Here is a 13,740-nt window from a genome sequence, read left to right on the forward strand (position 1 = left end):
AAAAAAAAATTCACTGAATGAATCATTCTAAAAAAATAGTTGATTTGAATCATTTATATTCTAATATAATCCTATTACAGTGCAGACAAATGTAGTTCACAATACCGGTTAGTAGTTTTATAAGGAAGCTCAGTCACTGACTGTTGCTTTAGCTCCTGTTGAGGAAGCATATGGTGACAGAGGAAAGGAACAACTCCCTTTTAACAGCAAGAGACCTCCAGCAAAACCAGAACCAGGCTCAGTAGAGGCAGCCATGTTTTGAAACAGAACAACCTAGTCCCTTTTAGGAACAAAGAAACCCTTAAACTTTCACTCAACAAGTTCTGTTTGACGTTACTTCAGACTAAGACGGTAAGTAAATGCTGTTGTATGCTACTTGTTACTAGCCAAATAGTTTTTGTTTGTGCTTTGTGTATAAATTGAGCATAACACCGTCACTATTGTTATTTGACCCAAATACAGATTTAATGTAACGAGCAATAAGCTTAGTTCAGACAGGGATGCCTTTAACGCTCAACTATAATCATGCGTAATGACAGTCCTGACAGATGACCTTATCCTGAATTTGAATCAAAGTGCTTATRAGCCACCCGCTGTTCGCTTCCACACACAAAGACCGGATTGGACAGTAGCTAATAAGATGACTGGTAATCCTCTGGGCTAAAGGCATAGAGTAATGGCTCTTTCTTTGTCTCTCACACAAACACACACACTCACACACACAAATGCACCGAACAATGCGCCTTTAAAAAGAAAAAAAGAAAAAAGAAAAACAGTTTCACCTTCGTCGACCTCACATGTGGCCCAACAGAGGTAGAGGAAGCGGATCAACCTTAAGGAGGGTCACAACGAAGGAAACCCGGTCGCAAGAGGCTTTTTATGTGATTGACATCGACAGAGGGAAGCCATTTAAGAAGGACGTGRGGAAGAGTGGAAGACATGAGGGGAGGAAGGAGAGGCACCAATTAGAGCGACCAGCACTGTGGCCGGGCATAGGGCAAAACAGGAYACAACTTGTGAACTTTCAGGTAAGAGGTTAATTTTCATTGTCAAACATTATTCCGTGGTGGCATGTGTGTATGRAAATAYGCTTTGATTTGATTATTTGTGTTTGCAATCTGTGCAGATCAGTTGCTGTTGAGAATTTCTATGGTGTGAATTCATTATTGTACTTTTAATGAGATGCTAGATTTCCTGATATATATTTTTGTTTTTCAAAACTCATGAATACAACAGTATTTCATTCTTTTGCAAATGGAATCTGCTGACACCTGTCTGTACTGCAAGGAGAAATCAAATAATAACCATGTTGTCCCAAAAGTTTCATGTGACATATCTCCATTTGACTTGATATCATTTTATCTGTTTTCTGGTGGCAAAATGCACATTTAAATCTGTCTGTATTAATCTTGATTTTGTCTCAATAATCGAGTAATCTGGGCTGCGTAATCTCATTTGGTTAATCTGGATTTTGTGTGTTTGGGTATGTGTGTTTGAATGCTCTCATTCAAAWCCCTGAGAAATGTGTCATCCCAAAATTGTTTGGAAATCAMTTTGAAGGAGCGTCCATGCTCACATTTTAGAGCAGTGTTGCACGTGGGTGACGTGAGACATGCCACTTGTTGAGAGGGACCTGCAGAGAATTAAGATCTGATCCTGCTGCCTCTATTGGCTTTACRGGGCTTTGAACTGGGTGACAAAGAGAGTTAGCACCAAGCTAATGAGCGCAGCAGAGGTTAGCAGTTGAGGAGATAGCCAAGATGGCTAAGAAGAAACCGGTATTCAACCAACCGGAGTTACAAATCTGGTTTGCTTTCTCNTTTGAAGGAGCGTCCATGCTCACATTTTAGAGCAGTGTTGCACGTGGGTGACGTGAGACATGCCACTTGTTGAGAGGGACCTGCAGAGAATTAAGATCTGATCCTGCTGCCTCTATTGGCTTTACRGGGCTTTGAACTGGGTGACAAAGAGAGTTAGCACCAAGCTAATGAGCGCAGCAGAGGTTAGCAGTTGAGGAGATAGCCAAGATGGCTAAGAAGAAACCGGTATTCAACCAACCGGAGTTACAAATCTGGTTTGCTTTCTCTAGAAGTTGATAAAAATTCCCCAGGCTTAAGGCTAGYCCCCGAGGAAAAGTTACAGAAATTCCCACAGAAGTTCATAAAGGTGCCTCTGAATATTTTAGAATATTTTTACACTTGATAATTWGATCAGGTGTAAAACTAACACATCAATTCAGAGTGGCCTGGACTTTTACTCTTATTGATTCTAATTTGTTGTAGGATCAGAAATATTTAACTGTGCCAAAATAGCAAGAGGGAAATCTTAGTTCCATACTTTGAAGAGTTGATTATTTAAATGCTATATGTGTTTGTCCTTACAGGTCTGTGCTGTTGCCATGGCGAGGTCTGGTCGCCCTGCGTCTGAGAGCTACCAGTCTGCCTGCTGTTCGGTCGGRCAGTCACTGTCCTCGTCCAGTGAAGTTGGCATTTTGGAGGACGAAGACGACCGRACWCCTATTTTCTCCCTTTCTAAAAGCTCAGTAGACGTCGTCACAGCAACAGGCCCTCCTCACAAGCGAGACCTAGCCTGGATGCGACTGGATCTGAAGCGCAGCTCCAGCACCAACACGCACTCGGACCAGAATCAAGTGACGCTGCAGCAGCTGCACCATCACAAGTGGCACCACAACAGCCACCAGTTCTCGGTCACAACTCAGAACGAGGACTTGCACAGCCCTCCGCCTCTCAGTGAGCGCTGGATTTCCAACATGCATCGCTGGAGTGGCTGCAGCAGCAGCACGCACAGCCGCAGCAGCACTCCAGACACGGTTGTAGGGAAGGATGGGTCCTCGCGCTCCTGTTGTCTCAGCCAGGATGCAACCGGCTGCTTCACCCCAGATTCTCCAATGTCCAGAGTAACCTCTCCTCCAACCACACCCTCACCATTGATTTCCCCCTTCCACACACCTACTTTACCACCTCAAGATCATTTGGCTTCTTCACCACTAACACCAAGCACACACCGGGAGTCTGAGTACTCRCCTCGCCCTCGGATAACCTGTAGAGACAACAGCAGCTCCCCTGAGAAACTTTTATTTCAGTTTCCTTCCCCAGTCCAATCGCATGCAAGCTTAACAGATGAAGGACAGTGTGCAGATTCCGCATGCCTTGTTAATGATGAGAGCAAAGAGTCACCCAGCCCCACGGGCACCCAAGTAATGGAAGATAAAGGAGAGGAAAGTCCACTGCCAGCTGATTGCAAGCCAGAGCCAAGTCCTTCTGCAGAAAAAACTGATTTCAAGGCCAAACTCTCAGGTTGCCATTACCTTCTGTCATTGGAGCAAAGTTGCCAGACGGGCAAAAGTTGGAGAACACCACTTGTTTCTTCCTTGAGTGACTCACGGTTGGGTGACCTCATGATGCACTTGGAGGCTACCGCCAATAACCTAAAGTCAGAACTGCTTAGGGAGGAAGGAACGATGACCTCACAGCTGGAGATGATGGATGCTGCGGTGCAGACAAGCTCCCCTTTGGGCTCCTGCTGCGACTTTCAGAAGAACATGTCCAACTCCAACAGTGGCTCGCACTCGCTCTTGGGCTCTCCACCCGGATCCAGACTAAACCTGAAGGCGTCTGTGGGATCCCACTCCAACCTGGTCTCGGCGTCTTCCAGCATGTTCCCAGTGAGCAGCGGTGAGGAGGAGGAGGAGAAGCAACAAAACACCCCAGAATGGGAYGGCACTGACGCTTCTGCACGGTATCTGGAGAGAAAAAGATCATGTCTGAAGGCCCAGTCTGAAGACTGTGATGAGCTTGGCAGAAGGGGCAGCATGAAGCAGGTGCTGTGGGACGAGGATGGGCTGACGTGGGACATTCATGGAGCATCCTTGGACCCCGAGGAGCTCAGCACCGCYATACAGAAACATCTGGATCTCAAGAACAGCCCACAACCACAGAGGCGCTCCTCTAAGAAGAAGAAAGCACCAATGCCTCCACTCATATCAAACATGGTTACAACAATGGCCCCCGACACAAGCCCACCAGCAATGAGCATTAAGTGCATGGTGGAGGGCGAGAGTGAGGAGAACCTGGAGACTGAAGCAGCGAGCGAGGTGCCGCCAGAAACAGGGGGCAGAAAGCAGGAAAAGGAGGAGGCCAACTGTAGCAGAAGCAGAGAAGAGCAAGGCAAAATACAGGAAATAGAAGAGGAGGAAGGTGGAGAGAAGACAGCCAATAGCGTAAAGTCACCAACACAGGGGAGTGGACACAGCAAGAAAAAAATAGTGATCAGATCCCTGAGGAGGCCTGGATGGTGCGGATTGTCCAAAAAGACGGACGACTGAGACTCTGTGACTCTTGCGTAGCATTAAAACTGAGTTTTGAAGAGACACGTTGAGTCAGGATGGGGTCAAAGCCTTCMMACAGCATGCATTCGTTTAGTTCCTGTAAATCTGATAGTGTCTGCCACTGGAGTCAAACTGWCCTGATTCATCATGTAGTCTCTAAATAAAGACTTGTCAGAATAGACGTTCAGTGAGGTTTTATGCTTTTCCCTTTCAACTGTGTAAAGCCTTTTAGCTCAAGACAGCTGTATACAATTGCATTTCTGTAACTGAGAAATATATGTAAACTCAAAAAGTGTGACAAAAACATCAAGTGCTAATAATATGTTAGAAACCTCAAACAGGTAAAGCCAATTATTGTGACTGAACATGCAGGAARATGGACTGGTGACAGCTTATTGATCTACAAGCGTCAGCAGATCTTTTTTACTGAAGGAGGAGAAAACATTTGCACTAAAGGAAAATCATTTATTATGTGGCAAAATGTATCCTCACAAACAACAGCAGTGGTGGAAAAGAACTGTAATACTTCAAACACCACTGATCCAGGTTATATGTCATCGTCTATATATGGTACTCACTATTTTTAAGGGAGACAAGAGTACAACTATTTAAAGACAATTAAAAAAAAGCCAATTAGGATTTACTTATCATCCATACTTTCAGTATTTATATGTTTAATGTTTTTAATAAAGGTTAAGATTTGCCCTTTTATCACTTTCAGTTGATGAATTAAGCACAGTAGAAGTCTATGTATTTTTTAGATACCTATAAACTTAATTTCTTGTCATTCATATTAAAGTCTGGTCATTAAAAGATTTTTTTAAACAGTAGCAACATCAGTTGTTTTGTTGTCCCTGTGGGTTTTTTTTTTGTTGTTGTTATTTTAAATAACAGGACAGAATAATAAAACAGCAGAACTTTATTCAAAGCCGTGACTTCATAATATTTCAGGGATGTATCGCTACATTCTGTTTGTAGAAAGAAGAATTTCCAAGTTTCAAGTCGGAATATTTCAACAAGTTTTGAAAGTTTGAATTGTAACTTGGACATTTTGATTTTAAAAAAATCATCTGTGCCAGGAAACTACTCATTTTAAGAGTTTAAAGCTCTGTTCAGAAGAGTGAACAAATCAACAAATCAGAAACTTTTTGATACCTGCAAAATATATGAAATTTAACTAAATATTAGTAGGGTTGTGTGAATATATTTTTTAACCTGGTATTGGTATAGGCAGGTGAAAACTACATAAACTATGAATTGGAAAATAGTCGCAAAATTAACATGACCATTTCAAATTGTTATGTCCTCTATAAGTTGTATATTTGATACTTGTTTCTGGGCTTTAAAGCTAAATTATCCGTATCGTGCTTGTTTTTCAAAGTAGAGTTGTACGCAAACTTGGTGAACCCCAGTGGTGAGATCTGACCAGTCAAGCTCTGTCATTCAGATGAGCGGGCACATTCTCTTTTATTCACCGCAGCAAGTACAGCTCTGCTCACCAGGGGCTTCGACTGCAGCTACTGTTGTCATACTTTTACAGATGTATGTTTGTGTGCAGATATTTTTTGTAAAGTCGAGCTATTTACTCGGRGTTATGTCGACTATAGTGCTATTAAAATGAATGTAAATTAGTAATGTTAAGAAACAAACCTACTGTCTGACGTCTCCCAATGACCATTTGGATAATCCAGAGGAGGTCATGTGGTCAGGTGAGGCCAAAATAAAACTTTTCAGTATGAACTCCACTTGCCCTGTTTGGAGGAAGAAGGCAGATGAACAGGCATGGGGAGGGAGTATTATGCTCTGGTAGCATCATACTGACAGAATGCTTTTTGTTTTTTTGGCTAGGGAGAGGAAAACAACATAAGATTACGAATACTTTTAATGGTAAAGAAAAAGCAAAGAGTTAATGGCAGCAGCAACCCCTGCAGTGACATCATGTAGGAGAAAATCCATCAGTTTCAGTGAACGACAGCACACAGTTAAGTGCAGAGGTAGTAGCTCCTTCAATAGTTTTGTCCAAGAGAGAGACGGGATTAAACAGAAAAAGACAAAGACAGATGCACCATCTATAAGGAAGGGGCGTAAAGTGATTGGCCCTCCAGGAACACCAGAACCACACGTAGCTTCTGCTGTTGACTTTTGGTGCTGTAATGTGATGAAATGTAGAAAGAAACCGGGCTGCAGTTGTTGTGCTCCACTTGTCCCGCATCGAACATGACAAAGGTTACATTCAGGCCGCTGTGTCACTCCAATCAGTCACATGACAAATACACTTGTTTGTGTACAATACCGCAATGTCTTTTGTCTTGCACGCATGTCCGTGTGCTGGGAGAATTCTGTATGGATGTGAAAGTGCTGATGGGCCTCCCCTGAAAAAAAAAAAAAATCCCCTTTTTCTCAGCTGCAGTAAAGCTACATGAGAACTATCCAGTGCTCTGCTTTTGTTGTGACAATAACTCATTGTCGCTGGAGGATTGCTGTTGTGCTTGTGTGTGTGTGTGTGTGTGTGTGTGGGTGGGTGGGTGTGTGTGTGTGTGTGTGAACTGTACCTGTTTGCGTACATTTGGGTACTGCTTGCTATAAATAGTGCCCACTTGTGGCCCGGTCGGTGATTCTGTGGGAGACGATGGCTGCATCAGGACCTCCTCTGCTCTGGTTTCTGTCCCTTTTGCTGCTGCTGCTTTTGAGCAAGGCTTCCCTGCCTGCGGCTGCATACACGCTCATCCCAGCACAACAGCCACAACACAAAGTCCTCCAGCTGGGTGAGAACCAATAAACTCCACCAACACCAAAGCAAGGCTTGTGTTACTCATGCAGTGGCTCTGTGGTGTCTGAATGTGTTGGTTCTGTCCTCTTTAGACTGGCCACATGATTGCGGCATGCCCCACTTCAAGCCAAACATGATTGAGAGGATTGTCTCTGGAAATGAGGCCAGACCTCACTCCTGGCCCTGGCAGGTCTCTCTGCAGGTAAAACACACAGACAGGATCCTCTATTTTTAGGAAAACGTCATAGTTTCTGCTTATTTACAGACAATTTTATTCAGTATTTTTTTTTTTTATCAAATCAGATCAGTACATTGCAATGAATTAAAGTTCATTTATTTCAGACATCAACATCACATAACACCAGCAAACAAATAACTGTTTAACCTAATTTAAATGTGGTAAATTTAAATAGAGTTGCATTAAATTAAATCCAAGTCAGACACATCTATACCTGAACTCTAAAGGCTGTTAATGTACAACCTAAAAATTTCAGGAGTTGGTTATTGACTTTTACTGCTCCCATTTTCAGCACTCAAAAGACAAAAATAGATACATTTACTAAAAAAWTTTGACTCTACTGTCTGGTTGTCTGTCACAGGTTCGACCCAGAGGAAGTAAACACTACATCCATGTCTGTGGAGGAACTCTCATCCATAAGAACTGGGTGCTCACTGCAGCTCACTGCTTCCAGAAGTAAAAAACACTCCATAAATCTCACACCTTAAAGAAACTGCAAGTTTGTATGAATTAAATACAACATCTGATAAAGAAACAAATAAACTGCACATCTTTTTATTTTTGTCAAACACTCTCAGGGGTAAAGCGGAGGATCCTGGGAGCTGGAGGATTGTCCTTGGGAAGCACCAGCTGAAGCGCTCAGAGTCTGCAGAGAGGACTTTCCCCATCAAGAGGATCTACCGGCACGAGAACTTCCGCTATCCTGCTCACAGCGAGCTGGACTACGACATCGCGCTGGTGAAGGCCGGCACGGACATCCTGCCTTCAAACTTCATCCGCTATGCCTGCCTGCCGCGCAAGCAGAGCCCCCTCAAACCGGGGCACTACTGCTGGGTGACGGGCTGGGGAGACACCAGAGGTGAGTCGGGGACGAGGGACTCGGACACMGAGGAAAGGTAGGGCACCAACAATAGTAACACTGAAACAGGCAAATTGGATATTGCCGTTTAACATTACTAAGGGTGAACGATATATATCGACATTAATATCAGTGTTGGCAGATGTTAGTCATTTTTAAACATATCGGTATCGGCCGATGTTATTAAGTGATTCCATCTCGTTAATCTTTGTATGCGAGTCTCAGGAGGAGAAGGGATTCAGTCATACGATAGTGATGCAGCACGTTTAACTGAAGCAGAGAAGCGATGTGGTGGTTTCTTTCTTTGTAAATGGTGTTAAAAGAGTAGAGAAATGTGTACAATATTGGTCATCAGTCATAACAGTAATATTAGCATCTTGTGTCAATATCGGCCCAAAATGCTAACATCGGTGCATTCCTAAATTTTACAATGATGAAATTCCAACTAAATCTACATTTTCTGCAGTTTATCATCTCTTTGGCATCATCCCAAAGTCCAAGTGATGAGTCCATCCAGTTTGCAAATTATCTTGCGGACATTCAGAGCACGCATTTGAAGAATCTTTCCTCCACACTCTGAGACCTTGATTGTTGGCTGGATAATTGTCGAGTTGGCAGTCTTCCCATGATGACTTTTCCTTATAAAAAAAAATCCCTTTCTTAACAACATCCTTGTAGCATTTCTTTCTAGATGAACCACATCTAATCATAAAATTTACCCGACTCTGAGTGTGTGGATGTATAGGAGTTAACTCCGAAGTGAATTACATACAAAGTTTGTAGATTTTATTACTGCAATTAAAATTTTACTCGCTCTATAAACACATTTCAGGAGGGAAGGAGAACGTCTCGCTGGCGGAAGCGCTGAATCAAGCCCGTCTGCCCATCATCGACTTCAAAACTTGCCGGCAGAAGAAGTTCTGGGGCGACCGTGTCCGGGACTCGATGATCTGCGCCGGGTTCAGGGACACCGAGGGCCCGCCTGCGGCATGTCAGGTAAGGACTTCCCATTGCTTACAGAAACTTTGTGTCTGTTGGGTGGCGTTTTTTTCACGGCTTTCTTCCCTTCAGGGCGACTCAGGTGGTCCTCTGCTGTGCCAGCTCGGCCGTGATCGCTGGGAGGTGCACGGCGTGGTGAGCTTCGGCCCCATCGGCTGCACCGTGGAGAACAAACCCAGCGTCTTCACCCGCACCACCGCCTACATCCCCTGGATAGAGGCGACCCGCATCAGGGACTTCTTCCTGCACTGAGAGGGCCCTGCTGACTCAGCAAAACCTAACCTCAGCTCCCTTTCCTTTTTCCACCCAGCAAACACTTCACGATGTAAATATGAACCCTAAACGAGCAGCTAGTTTTCATTTGTGTACATCGGCATTTACAAGATACTTTCTGCAATAAAAGCGATAAAAAAGCTGAATATCTGTGAACATTTCCGTTTCATTTTATTTCATTTTATCAAACAGCGTACTTGATGGAGAAACACGAAAAGTAAGCAGTTCCGGTACAGCTTTACGGTGACTTCCACTCTCACAGAGCAGAAACCACTAACATACGTTTTAATAATAAATACAAGTCATCAGACCATCAGGATTTGTTCCATTTTTACAGGTGGCGAGTCTTTCAGTCTGAAAACACCTCGTCTGGACCACACTCCGGGTGCTGTCCCATAAATTGGCTCATTTAACCTAAATGTCTCTCAGCATGGCATCACTGGAGACGGACGACTCATTCATAAACAATAAAACTTAAGTGTCTGGATTTCATACCAGATCCTCACTGATCGGGACTAACACAAATGATCTGGATTTCCACAGGAATAAACTTTTTCTCTCAATTCCCCTGTGAGTGACAGGAGTCGGGAAAAGAACACCGAATTTAACTCAAACCTAGCAGTTTTGGTTAAAGGCTGTGTCCTCCAGATACTTGGACCTAACGACGAAGTAGCCACGGCGTGGAAGAGGCTAGTAGAGGCGGGACGTGGGCGAGGAGCCGGTGAGATGATCCCAGTTGTTGTAAAGAGCGTAGGCACCGGATACGGCTAAACCAACCAGACCTCCACGGGCCGCGCTCTTTAATCCCCCTGAGAGAAAAAAATAAATGGAATCATCATCATCATCTCTGAAAACGATCATTAGACATAATATTAGGTGTTCGGTGAATAAGACCTAACCTCAGGATGGGAACTCAAAGACATCTGCTCAGTTGGAGCTTTAGAAGGCTTTCTAAAGATCATCTTAGAATCTGCATAATTATTACTCTGTCAACTGTTTGTTACAACATGCCCAACCTGTTATTTTTGTCGTATATATAAATTTACTAAATTCTTGATACCTACCACAGGTTTCCATTGAAATGGTGAATAATAAATTCATCTTTTACATGAGATGTCAAAAAAGAGCACTGTTTGAGAGCATTTACTAAGCAGGGAGAAAACGCCTCAAGAAATACGTTTTTTAATATAAAACAAATATTTTTATGTTAATAATTAGCACCCGAGCAATTCAATCCCAGTTACAACCGAGGACGAATGTGTTGTGTGAAAACTCTTAGCAATCCAGATAAAATTAATCTCACTGAAGCGTTTTTATTTATTATGTGAGCATGAATGTTGAAGCAAAGTTTATGCAAAATTTGAAGTCACTCATGACTTCCTGTTACCCTGGGAAATAAATACGATATGATCCAGAGGCTAATTTCTCTTGGACAATTCAAAAGGAGAAAGACAAGAGAGCATATTCTGTTTCAAAATTACTGGTATCTGTACATGATGACTCTGTAAAACTCAAGTATCGGTTCCACCAAAATCAGGAAGGCTTTTTTTTTTATGTTGAAATTAAATAAATAGTAAGTTGACATACAAAAACTGCATAAAATCAACGTTTGCACCCAAAAAAATTCCCAAATAAACTCCCAACTCCTTCATTTGGCTCCACATTTAATCAAGAAAAACAGTTTAAATGCTTTCARGTTTCCAATTAAAAAAACATTACTTTTCAATTTTAGTTTGAGAATGATTATATCTTTWTAATGTAGATTAYGTTCATGAAAAATGGTATWWAAAAAWYAAAWAAAAAAAAGGCAAACTATTATAAACATGATGACCAAATTAATGCCCAATGCCCAAGCAGAGACACCTACCGCTGGATTTGAAGAGCATCCCTGTTAACGTGCCAGCAGCCACTGTGTTAATGTCGTCTTCTGCCCCTCTGGCTTTCTCTATCGCCACACCAAAAGCACTATACAACAGAGCTGCAAGGACATAAAAAAAAAGCACCAGAGTTAAAAAGACAAGACTCTGCAAAGGCAATTTAAAAAAACCAAACCTTTAAAACGTTTGGTTTGGTGACAGTTAAGTTTTCATTCTAATCTTACCGACAGAGCCTAGAGAGTTGGCCCACGAAGCCCCCTGCCTGGTCACCATGTTCAGAATTCTGGTGAAGAAAAAGTAAAAACATTTAGAGGGGAAGTGATTTAAGAGGAAATAAACATACGGTACTTTGCAACAGTTTTCACACCCTTCACRTTTTTTAGCATTTCATCATGTTTCAAGCACAAAACTATTGTGTATTTTACAGGTATTTTATGTTATAGACCAACACAATGCAGTTCTGAACCATAAAATGGAAGCAAAGGGACACATAAAAACAGATAAATCCAAAAACTGTGACATACACGTGTAATCATCCCAATTCTCTTCAGAAGTAACCTTACGCATTTCATCTGTGAGTCACAATTCATGTAGGAGAATCTGTCCAGGGACGACAGTTACTTGTGAACTTCACAAATCTCGTTTTATGGAAAAAGTGTGAATACTTTTGCAAAGGCAGTACAATTGACATAGAGTGGACTGTGTCCATGCTTACTGTACGTTGCGAGGTTTGGACCATGCCATGTCTCTCGTCTCCTTCAAGCCCAACCTCAGACCATTYAAAGCTCCCAGTGAGGCTCCTGTGTTAGAGTGAGGCAAGACATTAACTCCAGTGTGAGTACACTGAAACGCAAATATTGCGTAGAATATTCTCAGCATTGGAAGTATTACTTCTGCTAAACCTCGAAAGAAATTTTACAGACTTCAGCAGCAATTTGTTCCCACTTAAATAGATRAGGTTTACAGATGAACAGGAGTGGTTACTCACCTGTCATACACGAGCCTCCAATGGTGAAGAAAGCCAGTTCAAATCTCCCTCTTGTCTTGTTGGCCCCTGTTGGTAAAATGAACTCATCTGTGTCCTGCAACACAACCATTTTAGATTAGCACAGACAGGAGGAAAATAAAACTCAACAGTTTTGCGTGGTGATGGTGAGATGAAATCTACCTGAACCAGGAAACGAGGGTCGACGTTGAGATAAGGTGAAAGAGGACTCATGCCTGTCACTGGAATACAAAAGCAATCCGAAGTTTTAAAACCATCTGCACCACACTGCATGTGAGCAATGTGACAGCAGCTAACATTACTGTGTTGTTACAGCTAGCATCACAGGATACTTACGTGGGACACCGGCGAGCTCTGTGTTGGAGTATTCAGGAGCACCACCGCCACCAAAGAGCCCCCCGAGGCCCCCTTTGAATCCYCCCGAGCCCTGAGAGTTGTTGTCCATGGCTGTAACCCTCTCTGGACACTCGGACTAGAGCCTGTAAACTAAAAGAAGCTAGCTGAGCCGAGGCGGCTAACCTTAGCAAGAGACGTCGTAACACAAAGTAAATGACGAACCTTCTAAAAACGTGCCGCTGGATTTTTCCAACACCAGCAGAAAATATTCAATCCGAGAATATTCTGTATTCCAGTATAATCTTTCTTACAAAATCAACGTTTACTACTAAGAAACTACTGAGATTCTCGTGTGATCATGTCCCTGACCTCCAGCAGCACGCTCTGCCGTAAAGCGATCACCGGTAACAAACTGTTACGTCAACAACCAAGTTGTTRAGACTTAAAATTAAAACTCCCATTTCCCCAAAAATATTTCACTACGTATAATGTAATGCCTAAATATTAAAAGTCGCAGTGAATTTTAAGCGTCAAATTTTTTGTTTTCTTCCCCTCTTTAATAAATTCATGAACAAATTTACGACAACTCAATGGCTTTTTGAAACGGAAGAGTAGATCTCATTGCCCTGTAAAAATGATACGACAGCGCATCCGCCCTGTTATGAGTGGCAAATCCATCTTGGATACCTATATATATAGGATTTTCTGAATTAAACGAGCACTAAAGTTTACGTTCTGCTAATATATTTATCACTTGTTTATACCTAAAGTTATTTATGCTGATTTTGTTAGCAAACAAACAATTCCTCATATTCAAATTAAGAAATAACTACCACTACGAAACTTATTGTGCTTAAATTGTTACTTTAATTTTGCTAGCAGAATATTACAAATAAATTTCTTTCGCTCAGTTTGAGTAATCTTGATTAAAATATTTATTAATTATTTTTTTTTGTTTTGCCAATTTTTTTTCCCGTGGATATAAAATTTTAATATAAATGTTGTTTTCATTGTTTTGTTTGTGTTTTTTTTTA

The 13,740-nt window shown here is 42.1% G+C and overlaps 3 protein-coding genes and 1 long non-coding RNA gene across 6 annotated transcripts; 2 read left to right on the forward strand and 2 right to left on the reverse strand.

Moving 5' to 3' along the window:
- Positions 1-6: 6 nt before the first annotated feature.
- On the forward strand, positions 7-5,178 carry LOC103481622 (uncharacterized). Of its 2 annotated transcripts, XM_008437233.2 has the most exons (3): positions 7-351; positions 463-1,028; positions 2,384-5,178. In XM_008437233.2, exons 2-3 carry the CDS (start codon positions 798-800, stop codon positions 4,343-4,345), a joined length of 2,193 nt encoding a protein of 730 aa, XP_008435455.1. In that variant the 5' UTR covers positions 7-351; positions 463-797; the 3' UTR covers positions 4,346-5,178. The 2 variants fall into 2 exon arrangements, with proteins under 2 accessions (XP_008435455.1, XP_008435454.1); XM_008437232.2 differs by having other exon boundaries at positions 7-1,028.
- On the reverse strand, positions 787-6,990 carry LOC108165653 (uncharacterized). Its single transcript, XR_001775992.1, has 3 exons — positions 6,901-6,990; positions 5,999-6,099; positions 787-873 (listed from the first exon to the last, which is right to left on the reverse strand). It is a non-coding gene; the product is annotated as an uncharacterized LOC108165653 (long non-coding RNA).
- On the forward strand, positions 6,954-9,633 carry LOC103481623 (chymotrypsin-like elastase family member 2A). The gene is made up of 6 exons (XM_008437234.1): positions 6,954-7,113; positions 7,211-7,320; positions 7,718-7,812; positions 7,935-8,215; positions 9,048-9,211; positions 9,287-9,633. The coding sequence occupies exons 1-6, from the start codon at positions 6,978-6,980 to the stop codon at positions 9,464-9,466; spliced, it is 966 nt and encodes a 321-aa protein (XP_008435456.1). The 5' UTR covers positions 6,954-6,977; the 3' UTR covers positions 9,467-9,633.
- A 2-nt stretch (positions 9,634-9,635) lies between these two features.
- Positions 9,636-13,589, reverse strand: timm23a (translocase of inner mitochondrial membrane 23 homolog a (yeast)). Of its 2 annotated transcripts, none has more exons than XM_008437237.2 (8): positions 12,929-13,589; positions 12,707-12,849; positions 12,533-12,591; positions 12,353-12,446; positions 12,080-12,164; positions 11,589-11,647; positions 11,355-11,465; positions 9,636-10,296 (listed from the first exon to the last, which is right to left on the reverse strand). In XM_008437237.2, the coding sequence occupies exons 2-8, from the start codon at positions 12,813-12,815 to the stop codon at positions 10,178-10,180; spliced, it is 636 nt and encodes a 211-aa protein (XP_008435459.1). In that variant the 5' UTR covers positions 12,816-12,849; positions 12,929-13,589; the 3' UTR covers positions 9,636-10,177. The 2 variants fall into 2 exon arrangements, with proteins under 2 accessions (XP_008435459.1, XP_008435458.1); XM_008437236.2 differs by having other exon boundaries at positions 12,707-12,856.
- Positions 13,590-13,740: the final 151 nt, after the last annotated feature.

This window comes from Poecilia reticulata, linkage group LG19 (assembly GCF_000633615.1).
Source record: "Poecilia reticulata strain Guanapo linkage group LG19, Guppy_female_1.0+MT, whole genome shotgun sequence".
NCBI classification, from domain to species: domain Eukaryota; kingdom Metazoa; phylum Chordata; class Actinopteri; order Cyprinodontiformes; family Poeciliidae; genus Poecilia; species Poecilia reticulata.

Excerpts from the sequence above, each read along its gene's own strand:
- LOC103481623 (XM_008437234.1), top strand. The coding sequence starts at position 6,978 with ATGGCTGCATCAGGACCTCCTCTGCTCTGGTTTCTGTCCCTTTTGCTG. Across the intron at positions 7,114-7,210 it reads ACACAAAGTCCTCCAGCTGG|ACTGGCCACATGATTGCGGC; the intron begins GTGAGAACCAAT and ends TGTCCTCTTTAG. Across the intron at positions 9,212-9,286 it reads GCCCGCCTGCGGCATGTCAG|GGCGACTCAGGTGGTCCTCT; the intron begins GTAAGGACTTCC and ends TCTTCCCTTCAG.